At 47.0% G+C, this 18,827-nt stretch overlaps 1 protein-coding gene across 1 annotated transcript; it reads left to right on the top strand.

Moving 5' to 3' along the window:
* The first annotated feature begins 220 nt into the window (after positions 1–220).
* BAG3 (BAG cochaperone 3) lies at positions 221–18,095 on the top strand. The gene is made up of 4 exons (XM_068166117.1): positions 221–488; positions 12,308–12,664; positions 14,761–15,141; positions 16,769–18,095. The coding sequence occupies exons 1-4, from the start codon at positions 312–314 to the stop codon at positions 17,543–17,545; spliced, it is 1,692 nt and encodes a 563-aa protein (XP_068022218.1). The 5' UTR covers positions 221–311; the 3' UTR covers positions 17,546–18,095.
* The last annotated feature ends 732 nt before the right edge of the window (positions 18,096–18,827 follow it).

The following is an 18,827-nucleotide window of genomic DNA, read 5'->3' as shown; positions in this document are numbered from 1 at the left end:
CCCGGAGAAATGCGTCCGGTAAACTCCCGGTCTGTCGAGCCGTGCTAGAGACAACCAGAAGTTTCCAGCCTGCCAAGGTTCTGCGTGTCCCTCCTCCGCCTCCGTGTCCCTCCTCCTCCTCCGCTTCCCTCCTCCTCCTCTCCTCGTCCCTCCTCCGCCACCGCCCCCCACACCCCGCGTAGCCGCCGTTTCCAGACACTTCCAGCCCGGCGCCTCCGCCCCCCCCGCCCCGCGGCGAATAAAGCCTCCGGTCCGGCGCCCCCGCCCGGCACTGGACACCCGGCACTGTACAGTCTGAGCCCCGGCCCGCCATGAGCGCCGCCGCTCACTCCCCACCACCACCACCGCAGATGGAGGGCAGCGCCGAGCCGCTGCCCCCCGGCTGGGAGATCAAGATCGACCCGCAGACGGGCTGGCCCTTCTTCGTGGATCACAACAGCCGCACCACCACCTGGAGCGACCCGCGTCTGCGGGCGGCGGCGGCGCAGGTACGGCGGACGGCGCCGCGCCCGGCTCCGGGTGTCCCGTCCGGGAGGGGCCGCCCGCGGTGGGGTAGGGGGGGGATGAGGGTAGGTCAGGGAGGGGGACGGGGCGCTTGCCCCCGCCAGCGCATGGCGATGCAGTGAGGGCAGGAGCTGCCTTTTGTCTCTGACGCAGTGCAGGCCCTTTTTTGTGCATTAAATCATTTGATACCTCGGCCCTGTAATGTTTATTTAAAGTTGGTTAAGTCCGCCCGGCCTGCCAGGAGACGCGGACCTCCATCTATTTTCCAGCTGTGAAGAGCCCTGGAAAGATACACCACCTAGCCCAGACTTCTACTTGTCGAGTTTTGTTTCCCTTTTTTTTTTTTTTTTTTTCCTTTTTCCTGTTATGATTTTTTTTTTTCTGGTCTCAAGTCCTCTCAGTTGCAGTCTGGTCTGGTTTTGTTCTTAAGCATGCTCAGAGAAAAGCTGTATCTCAGTCCAAATATGTCCATGGAAGGAGAGCCCTGGAGGGGAGAGCAGCTGTGCTTCTGTCGGGGCTCTCAGGAACGGCTCTTTCGGGTCAAATCCTCTGGGTTTTGGGGAGTTCAGCCCCCTCGGGGAACACAGCTATTCGGCCCGCGCTGGTGTTTCGCAGTGCAATAGCTGTGAGCAGAAAGTGCTGGAAACTTGAGCCGAAGTAGAAGTTGCCTGTTGGGAACGCGATTCACCCCGGGGCTTACGTGCGCTTCCCGGCGAGCAGCATCGCGGCACGCCGGGCTGCCCTGCCCGTCCGCGGCCCGGCGGAAAGACAGGGCTGGGATCCGGCTGTCCGGGTTGCCCTCTGGCAGGGGGCTCCGCCACGTACCCGAGCGGCGGGGGTGGCCGGCGCGGTGCTGTGCGGCTGGCCGGGAGCCCGCGGCCGGCTGCCGCCGGGGAGGAGCCGAGCCCCGCAGAAGCGGCCGGGCCTGGGGAGTCAGCGGCTGCAGCTCGGCCTGGTTGGGGCAGGACCCTTCTCACCGCGCCGGGGTGAACCGCGGGGCTGGAGATGAAGTGCTGCTGGGTGCTGCACTGGGCAGGAGCCTCCGAACTGTACTGCGTGCTTTAAGCATGCGGAAAAGTCGAGTGGCTGGGAGGTAGCTGCTCTCTTTGAAATGTACCTTCAACATTCTTGTTGCAGCTTGTTCTCCTGAAGCCTTACGTAAAACGTGAGGGCCAAAGCACTCAACAGTGTTAGTATTTTAAGGACTTAATGTTTCTTAAAATAGTAATTGTCCAGTTCGTGAGCATAGACCGTGACAGAACGCTTGGTGTTGAACAGAAGGGATTGACTTTTCTACCACACATTAAATCTCTTCTCAGTTTTTTAAAGGGGTAGTTAATTTAATCTATAAAACACCCCACATAATTCTGGTAATAATACAGGGAGACCTTGGAAAATGTAATTTGGTAATGGGAATATTGAGAGTGGCATAGGAAAAAGTGTTTTAAGTCCTTTCTGGAGGCAGTGTCTTCCTGCTGTAATGAGGCACCTGGTAACACTGGCTGTTGTGGCAATAAAAATAATAAATAGTATGTGGGGTTTTTTTTTTATAACCATGAAACATACTTGAGAAGAAAAGTGCTCTGTTTACTCAAAGGCTTTTGTAATGGAAATACCACTTGAGACCAGCCTATTTAACAGGAAAGTCACTTTTAAGCTGCTTTTGGTAATTATGTGAAAACAGAGGCGGAGATAGGCTGAGGGATCCGTGCTGTGCCGTGTGGATGCCTGAAACAAAACAAATGGTGACCCCTCTCTGATGTCACCTCCGTGGCAATGAAAGGTGCCTCTTCTGCCAACTTGCAGAGGTGATCACAGCTAGGGTTTTGAGCTGCTTTTGAGCAGCTTTTGTGGGATACTCTTGTTTCCAATCAGGAAAACCCATTTCTGCTCACTATGCACAAGAATATCTGTGTGCTTTGGGATTGTCCATTGAGAGGAAGAAAGGCTCTCAGAGATGAATGTGGGAAATTGTTGATATTTGGGAGCTCCTGTCTCTTGTTCAAAGAAAACCCCTCCAGTTCATGGTGATAGAAGTTGTGTGTAACTGATCTCACCAGAGCCAGTTGCCAGAGCCTGAGTTAAGAATATCTTCTGGAATTAGTGGTCAGCTTCTGAAACCATCAAAGTACCTGTGTATTTTGGAAGGACAGGTACTACTTAGCAAAAGGATCTCAGAATCAGGCCCAAAGGAAGTATTTCTCTTCCTAGACAAGATTTTGTTGGGCAATGGCAAAGAAGGCAGATCACCCCCTGACACTGAATTTCAAATCTAGTAGGGATTTTTGATGGCATTAGACTTTAAACAGGCTGGAAGGACAAAATCACAGATGTAGGGAGAAGGAAGACTAGATACAGGCAGCTTTCTGATTGCCCTCATTCCTAGTCTAGGTCAAAGGAGAGAACTTGGTCGTCTTGGAAGTGATGTGAGAGTTGCAGAAGCTGACTGCATCTGTCAGACTTCCATGAGATCAAAATCACACTGACTTTATCGCTGCCTTGCTTTCCTTGAAATCAACCAGTGAAACTAGGACATTTCCATCTCCTTTGTGATGGTCTTCAAATAAGCATTGCACTGTATCCATCAGTACTCTTTGAGTATTTGTGCTGTTTCTGAAGAGACCTAGGCAACAAACTGAGCTATTGGAGGTCTAGGCAACAAACTGAGGTATCACACTGTAGGTGGACAGTGACTGGAGCACAGTAGTCTAAAGCTACCTCAGCTTTTCTGGTGAAGTAATACAGCTGAGATGGTACTGATAATGAAGCCCCATTTTTCCTAAGAGGTTGACTTTGGTCTTCTCACTTTCTCTAGGCTTGCTATTGGTGTAACTCTGCAGACTGCAAGGGAGAAATGGCTCTTAACATTTAAACCCTTGACAGAGCCTTTTAAAATCAACAGAACCAGACTTTGGTCTTGCATTTAACTGTGCATTTTAGATGTGTTCATCAATTCAGATGAATCTCTGTTATTTCCTCCTTCAGTTTGGCCTTTTTTCACACACATGAAGTATGAGTGTCCTTCCCCTGCATGTTTAGCTCTACTTGAAACCATTGCAGTATGAGGCAGGACCAGAGAGATCTTCCTGAGAAAGAAGTGCAAATTTCTTGCCATACTCCGGTGAGAAACAAGCCATGACTTCACAAATGATTGAAATTCAAACATTTTAGCAAACCTCTTGGTAGCTTAATGATTCTCTTCAGAGTGTCTGATTAGTTAATAGGAAGACAGTCAAAGAATAAGGTACAATCAGTACAGTGAAGCATGTCTATGCCTTTTACTGAAAAAGTGTTTTAGCAATGTCACCCTCTTCCTATCTTCTCTTTGGCAGAATGAATGATTTCCTGTGCTTATCTATTGCTGGCATTTTCTGTGTTAACTTAGGCCAGCACAGCTCAGCACACTCTCTGTAAGATTGTCTTAGGACATTAAAATTGTTTGTTTGGTATTCCCTAAAATGTTGATAGCGATAGAAGAAAAGAGAAACAAGGCTTGTGTAAGTATTTATTGATGCCCCTTCCATATGGTGTTTCCACATGCAGTGCAACTAAAAATAGACCAAAGGAATTGACTGTGCTGGGCTGCACTGAACTAATATTACAGGGATCAATAGCTTGCTAATGCCTGAGGTTTGAGATAAAAGCTGCAGCAGCCAGCCACAAAGTCTGGGAGCAGTCATAAAAGTGATGTATTTTAATGGTTGCAACTATGACTGCAGAGGCCTAGACAGAGGAAGAAGCTGCCATCTTACCCTCTCACTGATGGCTTTGTTGGTATGTGGGGAGCAAATAACCGCATCTAAGTTTCCATCCTTACCCTTCATCACTTGCATCTCTTTCCCCTCTGCTTCCCCACATAAATCTTGAGTCACTCAATTCCCATCTCTTTAGCAGTGAGCTTATTTTTGAGCACTGACTTCTCATGTTAGAATTGACTGAAAAAAAAATCCTGATTGAGTTGACTGGAAATGAGACATTGCAAGTTCAATAGAGCCTCCCTGAAATGCTGCATCTTTTGCAGGGGTTCACTTCAGTGGAAGGGGATATAAGGCTAGGGAACAATTCAGGCCTGTCTCACCTGCAGTGGTTTTTACATTACTTACCCTGCTGTGCAGTCTGTCACAGGGTAATAAATGAGTTACTGCATTAAAAAGTACTGTACAGAAAAGGCATAATATGTAGGAGTGGTGAAATTAGCACCAGGGGATTTTTGGAGGGCTGTGTAGTGGCTTTACGCAGATTTCTTTGAAGCTGCTTTGTGTAGTTCTCCAAAGCTCCCCCTTGACAGAACATGGTAAGCAGGGGGTTGGTTTGTGGAGATACCACTAAAATCTGAAAACCACGGGTGGATCAAATTTGAAATAAGAGAAAGGAATGTGAAGAAGTGACACTAGAAATAATACGCCAGCATCTGAGCAGTCAGGCAAAAGGAAAAGCAGGGAAGGTCTTGCATGGTTCTGTGTAACTCCTGACACAGCATACCTCTTATCTAAGGGAGAAAGGAAGAATTCTTGTGGCAGGTGGCAGCATTGTTACCTAGGAGTCATACTTTCAACACTTAAACATACAGGCAGGACTTTTCCTTCTCTATGTGGCAAAAATAGAATTGTTCCCACTTGGACCATGATAAGGCAGGTACCAATCCAGTATGCTTTGGGGTATGTAGACAGTATCACTCTCTAGGTGAGCTCTGTCTCCACCTTCTTTTGTGGCAGCTTAATGTCCCCTCTTCATGTCAAGCTGACTCTAAATATAAAATAGAACAAATGGCTTGTTCACACAGATTCCATTAATTACAGATGGAAAATGCTGTATCTTCAAATGTACTGCAGAAGCTGTTGGGTTTTTCCTTTTTGCTTTTACAGACAGGAAAATGAGACATGGGGTGGTGAGGTGGCTTGTCTGACATTGCCCATCAGGTCAGGTAGCATGAAAGTACATTTCAGTGGCTGGCGGCAAGGGCTCAGAAATGGTAAAGAGGGTGCAGTGTAGCTGTGTGCAAAATTAAATGTAGATGAAAAGGTAGACCCTGATTGTAACCTGCAAAATTCACAGCTGACTCTTCAGTTGTTAGCTACTCACTCTCCTTTTTTCCATGGGGCACTGTTTTGCTGATTCTCGAGGCTTGTACTTTCTTCCGTGTTCCAGATGTCTGAGTCACAGCTAGTAGCAGGAAGGCAACAGATTGACCACCAGCTCCTTAGGTAAGCAGGCAGCGAACAGAAATAACTGAGTAAAGTGTGTCATTCTCATCACCCTTGACAAGGGTATTTCTGTGAGTGCTCTAAAGGGCTTTTCTTTAACCCTGTCCCTGAAGCCTGATAGGATGGGTGGTGATACCAGCTTTCTCCTAAGAGTGCTCAACTCCTGGTAGCAGCACTCACTGCTTCTTTCCCTGAACGTGGCCCATCAGATGCTTTCTGTGCACAGGCCAACTTCCACTCCCAGGCATGAAGGGCAAGCGTCATCATGTCTGTGCCAAAGTATTTTAGCTTAAGAAAGAATCATCTGGGTGATAAAAAAGAGCAGCTCTGGTTCCTGAAACAAGATTAGGCTGCAAGATAGGCAACATGTTTGCTTCGGTAGGGCTGGAAAGCTTCAGATAAGATTTCCCCTTCAATTTTTAATGGTGTTTGTTTATTTCTAATGACATCATTGTGCTCCATCAGTCAGAGCAGGCATTAATGCAGTACAAGATGATAATTACAAGAGAGAATAAAAGGTCTATTTGCCTACACATGTGTATGTGAGGAAATCAAACTCAGCCTTCAACAAGTCAAACATCAAAAGCAACTCGGGCTGTAAATGGGTTACATGATGCGGCTGACACGAAGGTCTACTGAGACAGCTCATGAGACTCAGTTTATTCATGGTTGCCTTCAGTCATTAGCTAATGATATCTTGCTCAAATGCCTGTGTGCTCAGTGTATATATTTAAGCACAAATTGTGAGTAAAAGAGTGAGAATGTAAAAATCTCAAGTGGATGAGGAGCAGCGGTAGGAAGCTTAGGGTCAGTGCTGAGAGCCAAGTTGCTCTCCACCTTCCCACCTGTGCAGTTCTCTGGGAAGTATTAATAAAGCACTTTAGGTGGATGAGGTCTTCCCCAATCTGGTTGATTCTGTGATTCTATGATTAATACACTTAAAGCACTGCTGAGAAACCTTTTAGAACTACTTGGGTATACTGATTTCTATCAGTAGCAAAGCTCTAGTGTGTTAGTTTTGATGTACTGAGTTAGTACAACAGAGAAGGGGAAAAAAAAAAAGGTGGGGACAAAAGTACAATACCAGTGGTTATGGACTCCAGTTCTAATGGTTAAAGTTCTGCCTTTCCTTGACATAAGATGTTTGGGGTTTTTTGATAAACAGAATTGGTACATCATTCTTAGATGTGACTGTTAGATACTACTGGCTTTTTTTGGTTATTCATGGTGATTTCTGACAAAAAATAGATTGGCCTTTATGTGCAAAGCAAACTTAGTTACCATATTTCAGTCAGCTATATGGTTACATTCTCCTGGGAAAGAACAGAATCATAGAATGGGCTGGGTTGGAAGGGACCTCCAAAGGTCATCCAGTCCAACCCCCTCTGCACTCAGCAGGGGCATCCTCAACTGGATCAGGCTGCCCAGAGCCCTGTCAAGCCTCACCTTGAATGTCTCCAGGGATGGGACCCCAGCCACCTCCCTGGCAACCATACTACTCCCTTCTTCCTAAATACATAGGATCTGGGCTTAAAATCAGGGGAACTGTGCTCTCAAGTCAGATACTGGCATTTTCTCAGTCATTTGAGCAACCAGAATACTTCTATTTGTGTGGTGTTGTTCACAGCAGCAACTTAGAAGTTTAGAACCATACTTAAGTCAGGAGACCTGTCTGCATATAGAAAGCTATTTCATCTCTTGGTAATGTTAAAATTTGTGCTCCTTTGCTAGGTGATATTTACAAAACCAAGGGTGGTTTAAATATTTGCCCTGCAGGAGCTACAGAGGTCCTATGTGTGTGTGATGCATACATGCTTTGGAGAACCAGATTTACTGTGCTATAAAAGAAGGAAGAAAAATGTAAGAGTGTGATGGCAGCAAAACTTGCTTTTTAACTTCTTTTTCTGGAGACCATTCAAGTACAAAAGGAATAAAAAATGTATTATGCAGGCAGTCTCAAAAGGGAGATTGCAAGCTTGATACAACTACTGAAGTAATCTGGGGTGTACACAGAATGTTGGTACAGCCATCCGGATGACTTTGATGGCAATTTGCTGACATCAGCAGTGCCTGAATTTGCAGGTTTCTGTGTCTCAGTCTGGAGTAACACTTGAGCAGTCCCTGGGGCATGTCATCCACTCTGGATAGACAGTACAGCTGCACCAGGAGTTCAGTTGCTAGGTTGTGGTTTTCCTCTTGCCTTTACGTTCCAGTGGCACACGGTGTCAGAACTCAAGAATTGGAGCAAGTTGGAGGATTTTGGTGTCACTCCTGACAATGCCCTTCCCACGGGAAGCCAAGAGTAGGCTGTAGGGGTATGAAGAGTTTTTTCCAGTTGCACAACTTGTGCTTGGCTGCACCTTTATTTATCGTGGTGATGGCCTCACAACAGAAACGCGTGTCCTCGTCCCAGGCGGTAGAAGTGCTGTCCTTCCCCCTGAGCACATCTCCTGGCATGGCTTGGCTGTCCTACTAGCAGCGTGGCCAAAACACAGCCATGCGTTTTCTTTTTTCCTCTTCTTTGACCAGCAATGACGGCTCCTTTACGTGTGCTCAGCACCTCCTGAAATGGTGGATCATGTCTGAGTTTCTGGTGGTGTTCCAGGCTACCTGAACCGCAGGCCAGGACTATTGGCAAAATTGGTCAGCTGCTCAAGGGATGTTTTTTCCCCCACTTTTGTACTTCCTCCTGTTTTGGGGATTCATTGGCCATTGGAACGTGCTGCCCAGGGAGGTGGCAGAATCGCCATCACTGGAGGTGTTTAGGAAGAGCCTGGATGAGGCACTTGGTGCCATGGTTTAGTTGATTAGATGATGTTGGGTGATAGGTTGGACTCAATCTCAAAGGTCTTTTCCAACCTGGTTTATCCTATCCTATCCTATCCTATCCTATCCTATCCTATCCTATCCTATCCTATCCTATCCTATCCTATCCTATCCTATCCTGTCATCTCTCAAGTGTAAAGTGAGGGTGTGACCACCACAGCTGGGACTCTTGCAGTACTGATTGTCTTTATGGGAAAAGTCATCGATACTCTGTTGCTTACAGCCACATTCAATTTTATTGCCAAAGAACTTCTTGCTCCCTTGGATGAGGGCAGGAGTTATATACTTCAGTTTTCCTAATGCAGAAATCTGAGCTGGCCTCCTGTTTGTTAGACTTGAGCTGAGCAAGACGATGGGCTAAGGTTTGTCATTCATTTATTGGTCATACTTCCTCGTTCAGATCTGTGTTACGTGCAAGTCCCGGGCTTTCTCGGATAACGTGTTTGATAACAGAATGAGCAAGCACCATCTTTGGTAGAAGGTAAATAAAACCAAAGTCCATTTTTGGCTTCTTGTGTTGGCTGTCCTGTGAAGCAGGAATTAAAGCCTCCAGAGGGAATCCCCAAATCTCTTCTGTAGCACTCTGATGAGAGCTTTTCAGAGCTGGATTCTGTTCCTCCCCCCTGTCTGCAGTGTCTCCAGGCATACCTGAGCCTCTCCTGTAGTCTTCCAGAACCTGTTTGTCCAGGCTATAAATGCAGGCTCCCTTGCACAAACCAGAACTGCTTTGGCCAAAGGCCTGGTGTGGGGGTACTGATATCCATGTGCACTTGTTGTTATTTTGGATTCTCACTGAAAGACAAACCCAAACCACTTGCAGCCATTTACCTGAACCCTCTCCAGTCCTCAGTCATGGTGCTGCTGTGTTGTTCTTTGGTGTGGGGCGCTTTGAAGTACACAGATTGTGCGTGTTCATGGACGTAGGAAACGGTGGGATGCAAGGGAACAGGACAGAAGGCATGTTGAGGATGTGGTGATGCAAACTAACATAAGTTTAGAAGTCAGTATTAATTATGTGATGAAGATAACATTGTGTAATAATGACAGCACCTTTCCTAAATCTGATCTGTCAGCCTCACAACAACTGACAGTGGAAACAGAATAGGGGGTGGTCCATTTGTGCCTTTGCTCCATCTATGACTGCAATGTTTAGAGACAGACAAAATTCCTCTGTGGTTAGCAGACCTGACTACAGGAGGAAAAAAGCCTGGAAAAAAAGGACCAGCTTGCAATACTTAACTTTCCACAGGAGCAGCACAAGTTGTCTGAAGCTGTAAGAATAAATGACAGAGTACAAAAGTACAGTTTCTGTTGTGGTTCAGAAAAAGGGCCCAGTGTTTCATTACCAGCAACAAACAGGTAGTAAACTTGCCAGAAGTTTCACTTCAGATATAAGCAGAATAGTTTGGAAAAAAAGTCCAACCTGATTTGTCTTTGGGTTTGGGCTGCTGCTTTTGAGTTTCTCACCAGGATTTAAGCTGCAGAGGCAGATTTCTCAGATTGCTGAGACTGCTGAGAACAAAGGCAGCCTCAAGGGTCTGAAAATGTAGACAAGGGAGGGGACTCCTATGGTCAGAATCCTAAGAGGGGCTTTATGGAGGGTGGGGAGAGTGGGACGCTGTCATAGAATTGTTTCAGTTAGAAAACACAGGTTGAAGCCTTGGCAGTGATAGATTGTTGTGGATTACTCCAGAAGATGGAAGGTCTTATCCCCCAGTGGAGCAGTTCAGAACATCACAGATCTCGAAAATGCCAAGAGAGGTGCTGGCAACTGGTTCCTTAGAGCAGATTTGTACATCCAGGTGGAATAAAGCAGGTGTGGCCAAGAGCCTTCTCCTGTCGGGACACCTGTAGGTGCTGCTGGCCCGCTTCTAACCCCTTCCCGCGCTGGAAGTGAGTGAATCTCCTTTTCACAGTGGTGGGAGCCGTGCCTGTAGGTGGGGTGGGCGGCTGCGGGCTCTCGGGTTACGCTCGCAGCCCACCGCCTGCTGCCTGTGTCGGGCAGCCGGTGCGGAGCAGCCGGGGGGCGCAGAGCGGAGCAGCAAAGGTGCTTCTTCGAGTGTCGAATCATCACTTTGCCTCCCTGCCTGGCAGCCTGCGCGGCTCCGATCGCCCGGCAGACGTTTGGCTGCCGACACAGCCTCGCATTGTTGCTAGCTGAGCGCACCTCAGATTTATTTCCCGGCAAACAGTTTGCTGGCCCTAACCGCGCGGCCCTGCGGCTCCTGGCGGAGGCGGCTGCCGGCAGCGATGCGGGCTCGGGGTTGTGCCGGTAGAAGGTGAGCTGGCAAATGCTTGTTGGCCCTCGGGAGTCCTGCAGCCCCCCTAGACGGCCTGCGTTCGGCAGAGGGCTGTGATTTCCCGATCGGGTGAATTTAAAGTGACTCATCTGTCGGCGGTGGATCCTGGTACAGACGTTGGCATGAGATCATCCTTGTTCCACAACTGGAAAAGCCGACTTCAAATTGCTTCTCTGGGCGAACTTTCTAGGCTCTCCTCTATGCCTCCTCTAGAATTTTTCCTTTGTTTGTGGAGGGTTTTTTTTGTTGATTTTGGTGTTTTGCTTTCGTTTTAATGAGCAAAAGGAAATGCAGCATCAGGGCTCTGACTTTGAACTTGTTGCTTTCAGTGCTTGTTATTTTATTAGCTTGCCTAAATTGTAGCCTTCATTCTCTGCAGTTTTATTGCTTACAAGAGGTCTTAAAACTTAACTGTCTAAGAGGATGCTGTCATATAGGAAGAACACTCAAAATCTGGTTGGTGAAACAGTTAGTTCTCTAGTTATTATATTAATATGTACAGAAGTGACATTAAATATTTTTGCAGCTTAAACACCTCTTTAAAAATAGGGTTTCCAACACTTGCACCATATGTCCCCTTATTAAATTCTCCTCTTACTGAATAATGACATTACCCTCTGAATGACAGAGGTGCTTGTTATATGATCTGACTTAGAGATACATCTGGAACTTGGCCCTCTCAGGGCCTCAAAATAGAATGACCCATGCAGGAAGAACTTACTAGAGGACTTGTGAGGGTTCCTAGTACAAACCACTTCCACCCTTGCCAGGGCTTTGACATTGTCCAGGGAGCATACTCAGACAACACAGGGATTCATTCTAGCTTGCTTTTCAGCCTTTTCCTCTTCATTATGTTACCCTGTCTTCTCTTGTCCTTCAGTAGTTACTGAACTGGATCCTCCTGTAGGTGAAAGTTGGTTTCTCCTTCAGTGTGTAGCATTAGTAACACTTCAGGTAGCCTGTGGGAAGAACACCACCAGCAAACACTGTGCTTCTTATGGGGCTAGGCTTTCTTAAAAGCTTCTTGTCAGATGTTATCTATAGCACTGAGTGGTTTTGAGAGGTGGTACAGAAATGTCTCCAGTCTCACAGGCATTTGTTTGAATTGGAGGAGCTCCATCTGAAGGGGGTGGGCTGATGGCTGAGTGGAAGTAATGCATGCTAAGCAAGAAACTGGCTTGAGGCAGGTCTTGTAAAGCTGAGCTGGTATTTAGGAAAATTGGGGGTGAAGGACTATTGATACCTAAGCAGATGTGTAGCTTACTCTTCTCTTGCCTGTGTGTCTGTAGTATTAGTACCTGCTATTGGCTGTCCTGCACAGGTCCAAGATGGTCTGAACCATCTCAAACCCACGACAAAACCTCTGATACGAAGCTGATACTGCTTTCAGCACAGACTACTAGGCCCCTTTCTCTTACCAGGTGTACTGAGCTGAGCTACCAGCAAATGCTATGTGATGTTCTTAACTTGTAGGAAGGCCAGTCGTCAGCAAATGGTCCATCTCGTGACAGCCCCAAGCAGCTGCCAGCAAGAGAAGGCACCGTGGGATACCCCAAGCTCCGGGCTGGCTATATCCCTATTCCTGTCATCCACGAGGGCATCGATGGCAGACAGCAGCACCCCTGCTTTTCTGCTCCGCAGCCTGCTGCCCAGCGGTACAAGACAGAGGCTGTGCCTACCACGCTGCAGGCTCAGCCACCTCCCAGGGGGGCCTATGGCGGCCCCGAGTCCCCTCCAAGGGGACCGGCGGAGGCTTCTCAGACGGATAAACAATGTGGACAGACAACGGCAGCTGCGGCAGCCCAAGCGCCGGCCGCACACGGACCCGAGGTAACTTCTCAGCGTTGCTGGGGTGTGTTTGCATTGGTCTTTGCAGCATTGATGACCTGAATGCCACGCGGGTAGTTTGTCCTTCAGAAAGCCAAACTTGCCGCAGGATTACATTTTCCCAGTACTTCCACAGCGTTAAAATGCAAAAGCGCTCGGGCACGGCAGTGTGAGCGTGTGGCTCCGTTCTGGCACGGCCTGCAGAAATCAAGGCATGTGAATGGCTTTTGCAGGAAGGCAGCCTCTGAGCCGTGCAGGTCCTGCAGCAGGGGAGAGTTATTTTAGGGTTTATACTGTTTCCCCCACCAGCAGAGGATACGGGCAGGTCTCTTGTGCTCTGCACCATGAGTCAGAAACCAAAGGGAACAAAGTGGGAGAGATAAAAATAAAAGTGGCCAGGTGGCTAACAACCCTGGGCCACTTCCCAAGTTGTACTGCTGTGGTCTTTGCTTTCTAGTTTGATACTTCAGCTGGATTACACGTACAGGTTTACCCATACATAGCTGTGAAAGTGAATTGGAAAGCATTTTTGTCATTCAGTGGCACGTTAAAATACTTCCAAGCTGTGAACTTCCTTAAGAACAAATAAGTCACCCTGCTTGCTTCGTGTTTCATGAGGTGGGATCTTGCTGTTCCTGTAATATATGGAAATACCAACCTTGTTTTTATTCAAAGTACAATGCACAGGAAATTCAGCCTTCACCAGGCTGAAAATGTATCATCAGGTCTGTAATTCAGCAGAGGTGGCTTCTTCTCTGAAACCTGTTTGGAGCCTGAACAATGTAATTAAAATTCTGTTAGCAGGTTTCTCAGCTGTCTTGGGTAAATGCCTTGTTCGTGCAGTGCTGAGACCAGAGGCTCAGCTTTTTTCCCTCCCAACGCTGCACAGCTTTGTCTCGTACACAGAGTGTCTTTAGGAATGTCCTCTGTGCCTTGAGGTCCTCTAAGATAACTGCTGAGGACCTCAGAACTTGCTGTTACAAATTTAGGCAGCACAGTGTGGGTATCAGCTGACCAGAGCCTGTGATTGTGCCTTTAAACCCCATGTCAGTGAGGCCACCAGTAGTGGCAGTGGTGGGTACCATAACACAAACCAGCATTTAGCTAGTTAATTAGGAAGTTAATTAGTTAATGTTACTGTTTCATGAGCAGCTGAGCAGTTCAGCAGCACCAAAAGAGGAGTCTTGTCCCCTTCCTCTCCTGCCTTGGCTGCCCTTGCCTCTCACTGTGTTGTCCTGCTCCCTACTCCTGCCAGCTCCAGTCTGACCTGGCCCTTCACTGAGCTGTGTAACAAATCCATCAGGAAATAATTGTTTTCCTCTTATTTAGAGAGGGAAACTGGTCAGAGTAGCCTGACAGCTGCTGGAGTTGGTGCAAAGTAGGTGAGGTGATGGATTGGCATAGCAAGAGGTGGGAGGGAGCAGTGAGGAAACAAATTGCCGTTCCCCAGACTGCAGCCCCACAACCTGGGACATGCTGGGAACTGGATTCTGCAGTGAGCTCAGTGCTTGCCCCTGCTAATGGCAGGTCTAAGCTTAATGCAGCTCCTGCTGCTGGTGCTAGGGGGCTAAGGTGTTAGAAGGTCTTGTGTGGGGGGAAAAGGTCATTAGCCATATGTTCATTACCATTGCCATAGCCTCCTACCAAATCACATGCTTAAAAAACCCACAAACCAAACAAAACCTGTTAGTGTGACCAGGATCAGAAGTCTAAATGCTGTGTGCTTGTCAGGGGGTTGTTTTTGTCTTCGGCACGTAATTTGTTTGCTTAACTTTAGTTTGCCTCAAATTTAACAGGTTTAGACAGGAACAGCCATGCAAAAGCAGCAAACACTCTGACTGAGCATCCACTCCCTGCTCATTTGAGGGCTGGGAATGCTGTAGCTCAGGTTTCTACTTGCTATAATGATGCTCTCTCACAAGTTCTGTGGTTTGTCTAGTGAGGCCCTTGGCCAAAAAAACAAGGAAGTGAATCTCCTGTGTGCAGGAAACAGGAGTTCAGAGTTTCTATGACCATCTCCTTCTTTTCTCTTTGGAAATGAAATGTCCTGTGAGCACAACATGTTCATGATGTGATAATGGATTTTGTTTTCATGGCAGCCTCAATCTCCTGGAGCTTCTGATTCTTCGACGGCTTCCCCTCAGTCCTCTGGCAGACCCAACGCGGGAAGCCATCAGCTCCCTCGCGGTTATATTCCAATTCCTGTGATCCATGAAAATATCCAGCGGCAGCCCACGCAAGTCTACCATCAGGCACAGAAGACACACTACCCTGCCCAGCAGGGCGAATACCAAGCCCACCAGCCAGTGTATCACAAAATTCAGCCAGACGAGAGGGAGCCGAAGGCAGCGCGAGCGCAGTCTCCCTTCAGAGTGGCTCAGAGGGGCTCATCCAGCCGGGAGAGTTCACCGGCCAGAGTCACCACCCAGATACAGACCCCGACTCCCATCAGAGTGCAGACAGTTGTAGACAGACCCCAGGTACGTGATGGGGAAGGGAATTGCTTTGTCCAGCGTGGCTAGAGCTGAAAGATCAGTTCATACCAGTCGGTACATGAAAGCACATAAAGCAGTCTCCCATTTCTGGATTTAAACAAACTGGGAGGTAATGAAATAATAGTAGCAGCAAGCTGCCTTCCACCTATCAGGACTGTGGAGTCCTTGGATCACTGAAACATGATTTAACAGACAGTTTGGTTTTCCTCTCATTAGAGTGTAATTTGGTGTAATTAGAGTGAGGTCACTGATGTTGCATTATGTTTGTCAGAAGAAAATCAGGTCTGAGGGATTTATGGCAGCTATGTAAATAGACCTCCACTGATGCCTCAGAACCATTTAGGATAGCATCAGATGCACAAAGTAATTTCATTTACAAAGACCATCAGCAGAATCCGGTCTTGGAGCTTCTGTGCTTCCTACATGAAGCATGCTCTTGCTCACAGAACATACTGCTCATGGAATATTGTTTTTCCACTTTAAAATTTTTACTACAGTTAGAGATGACTGAGAGGTTGACAGCTGTGAGTGTGTGGAAGGGGATCTGTATAAAAGCAAGCCTTGATTTCCCCTCTGGAGGGATTTCACATTGAAACTGACAGGAGCAGAATGAGGTTTAATAATTTTGAAACCCCAGGTGTCAGAGCTGAACGACAAAAGCATCAGATTGAACGCTGCATTCTTGGGGTGTAGTGCTAATTTGTTCTTAGGGGTGAGAATTTCAGCTCCCTAATGATATTTTACACTTAAGTGGGTAAAACAGTAACAGATCGTCAGTGCAGGCCACTGAAATACAAATGTGTAGGTGTTTTGCTCAGCCATCTAAATCCATGAGAGCTGGATCTCTTACCGGTCCAAAATCACTCTGTGTGTGCACAAATAAGTGCAGGGGGTGGCAGGAGAAGGAAAAAGCAGATGTCACAAGTTCCAGTTTTCTGCTAAGATTTCAAAACTTCATCTCAGTTTCAAGGGATTTGATGGCTGCTAGGTCTGCAGTAATCCCAGGGATTGTCTCTAATCACTGCAGTTAATAAGATTGACACAGTAACCTCTGCATGTAAATACTCTGAAGGTAAAATCAGTAAAAATAATCACTAGGAGAGGGGAAAAACATGCCCTGGGAACAGGAGCAGGATGCAGATAGCCCAAAATGTGATTAAAAGTCAGCAGTTAGGCTCTTCAAGAAACACCACCTCTCAGTTAGCAACACTCCAAGGGATGAAGTCTCGACCGTGCTGCAGTCAGCTGCAACAGATCTTAGGGGCTTAAGTCAGGAGAGGGCTTTGCTCCAAGGTCCTGTCTTATAAAACTGCCTGTAAGGCTGATTTTAGTGAGCATGGGCAGGGTTTGGTGTGTTGAACTTTAAGGTCTTTGAGAGTCAGTTGGCACTTGTAATCTGCAGTGGCTTGAGAACAACAACTCTTCAGCACAGTGCTTTTGTATTTCAAACTGGTAAAACCCAGCAGTGCACAGAGAAGAGGAATCAACCCCAAGTGTGCAAAAATAGCAGTTGTAGAAGTACAGACAATGGGATGTTAGGTTACTTGTTCTTTAGCAGGAAACAAGGAGCATTGTTCACTGTGTCTCAACACAAACTTGCCTTGCTCACCAGGTTTCTCAGCAGCAAATCCCACCTCAAGAGCCACCAAGACCACCACCCCCACCGCCTGAAATCAAACCTGAAAACAAGGCAGCCCCTCCACCTGAACCTGAGGCACCAGCATCCTATATCCCAATTCAGGTCACCCACCAGGAACCGGATCCTAAACTACCACCCCAGAAGCCTCCAGCTCCGGCAGAGAAAGCTGATAAAAAGGCTCCCTCCCCAGCTAAGGTTGTTCCCCCGCAGGAAAAGCCTCCTCCTGAAGAAGCAGCGATGCCGAAGACGGTGGAAACAGGAGAACCTCAAAAGCATCCTGGTGTGCTGAAAGTGGAGGCAATTCTGGAGAAAGTACAAATGCTTGAGCAGGCCGTCAACTCCTTTGAAGGCAAGAAAACTGACAAAAAATACTTGATGATTGAAGAGTATTTGACCAAAGAGTTGCTAGCCCTAGACTCGGTGGACCCTGAGGGTCGTGCAGATGTGCGCCAGGCCAGGAGAGATGGTGTAAGGAAGGTCCAGAACATTTTGGAAAGACTTGAACAGAAAGCAGAAGATGTCCCAGAACCTGCTCAAATTGATGGACTTCAGCCAAATTTTCCAGAGCCTAAGCCACCACAGGAAATCATGGAGATTGAACCTGTGGTAGTCAAGAGCAAGGGAGATCCCAGTAATAAAGATGCTAAAGAGGAAACCGAAATGGAAAGACATCAGCCTGAAACTAAGGAAGAAGTGTTTACCAATCTTGCCACCACGACAAACACATCTAATAATCCAACTGAACCGTAGCCATGTGCTGAAACTAAGATCTCTCAGACTTAATAACTTAAAAGTGTGTTTAAGTGAATTTTGAGTTGCATGCATTTCCAGAGCTCTTTTCAACTGGTTTTTAATCAACATAGCAGCTTGGGACACAGTAAACACTTTGTGGGGGAAGGAGGGAGTTAGAAAGTAATGTATTAATCCTTTATTCTTACACTATGTAAAAGACATGGCTCAAAAACAAACCCTGTACATTAATTGCTTTCAGATCAGCCGAGTGTGGAGGGGGGAGGCAAAAAAAGCCCCAAACCCACTCCTTCAGGGTTAGTGTTGATGCGTGTTCAGGGTGCATTCTTCTGCAGGTGATTTTTGTAAAATCAGTGGCCTGCCTTGTCAGAATATCAGTCCTCCTATCAGTATAGCCACTCTTAACAGGAATGTTTTTATTTTTCATGTTCACAGCTGGGCACTTTAACGATGGATAGAAAGTGTGTAAGAAACCGTAGGGATATTTATATGTGTGCAGGACTTCGATGCTATATTTTAAAGAGGGAAATAAAAGAATATAGAAGCCTAATCTAGTCTTGTGATTTTATCAACTAGAAATGCAAGGGCAGTGATGGGTTTCAGATGCACTGTTCTAAAAAAACAGACCTTTCTTTTTAGCACACCAGCTGAACTCCGACAGCTGCTCTTGGCGTCAGGACCCAAAACCACAGAATCATTTTGGTTGGAAAAGATCTTCAAGATCATCAAGTCCAAGCATTAAATGTGCCTTTTCACCTGCTCCTTTTTCATGTTGCTGTATGACATCTGTGGTGGATTGAGAATTGTACAATTGTTAGGGTTAGAAGGGACCTCAAGGATCATCTAGTTCCAATCCCCCTGCCGTGGGCAGGGACACCTCACGCTACAGCAGATTACCCAGAGCCACATCCAGCCTGGCCTTAAAAACTTCCAGGGATGAGGCTTCCACCACCTCCCTGGGCAACCTGTTCCAGTCTCTCACCACCCTCACGGTGAAGAACTTCTTCCTAATGTCTAATCTGAATCTCTCCTCCTCTAGCTTGGATCCATTTCCCCTAGTCCTATCACTGTCTGACATCCTAAAAAGTCCCTCCCCAGCTTGAGGAAAGAAGTTGGCTTACCCTTGGTTTTTTATTTTCCTCCTCCTTCTGTCCTGAATCACCATGTAACAGAAATGTTTGGTACATTAACAAATGCTTATCTACTGCTGTTCTCTTACAGAAATTTACAGCATTTGGGCTTTCTTCCCACAAAATCCTTAGTCTTGTTAACAGCTGCTTCT

The sequence above is a fragment of the Melanerpes formicivorus genome, unplaced genomic scaffold (assembly GCF_026170545.1).
Source record: "Melanerpes formicivorus ecotype bairdi unplaced genomic scaffold, bMelFor1.0.p_v2 SCAF_97, whole genome shotgun sequence".
NCBI classification, from domain to species: Eukaryota; Metazoa; Chordata; class Aves; order Piciformes; family Picidae; genus Melanerpes; species Melanerpes formicivorus.
The sequence above is the reverse complement of the archived record's forward strand: the minus strand, read 5'-3'. Positions and strand labels throughout refer to the sequence as shown.

Bases quoted from the DNA above. Each gene is read 5' to 3' on its own strand.
- BAG3 (XM_068166117.1), top strand. From the start codon at position 312: ATGAGCGCCGCCGCTCACTCCCCACCACCACCACCGCAGATGGAGGGC. The intron at 489-12,307 runs GTACGGCGGACG...CTTAACTTGTAG, and splicing joins TGCGGGCGGCGGCGGCGCAG to GAAGGCCAGTCGTCAGCAAA. The intron at 12,665-14,760 runs GTAACTTCTCAG...TTTTCATGGCAG, and splicing joins CGGCCGCACACGGACCCGAG to CCTCAATCTCCTGGAGCTTC.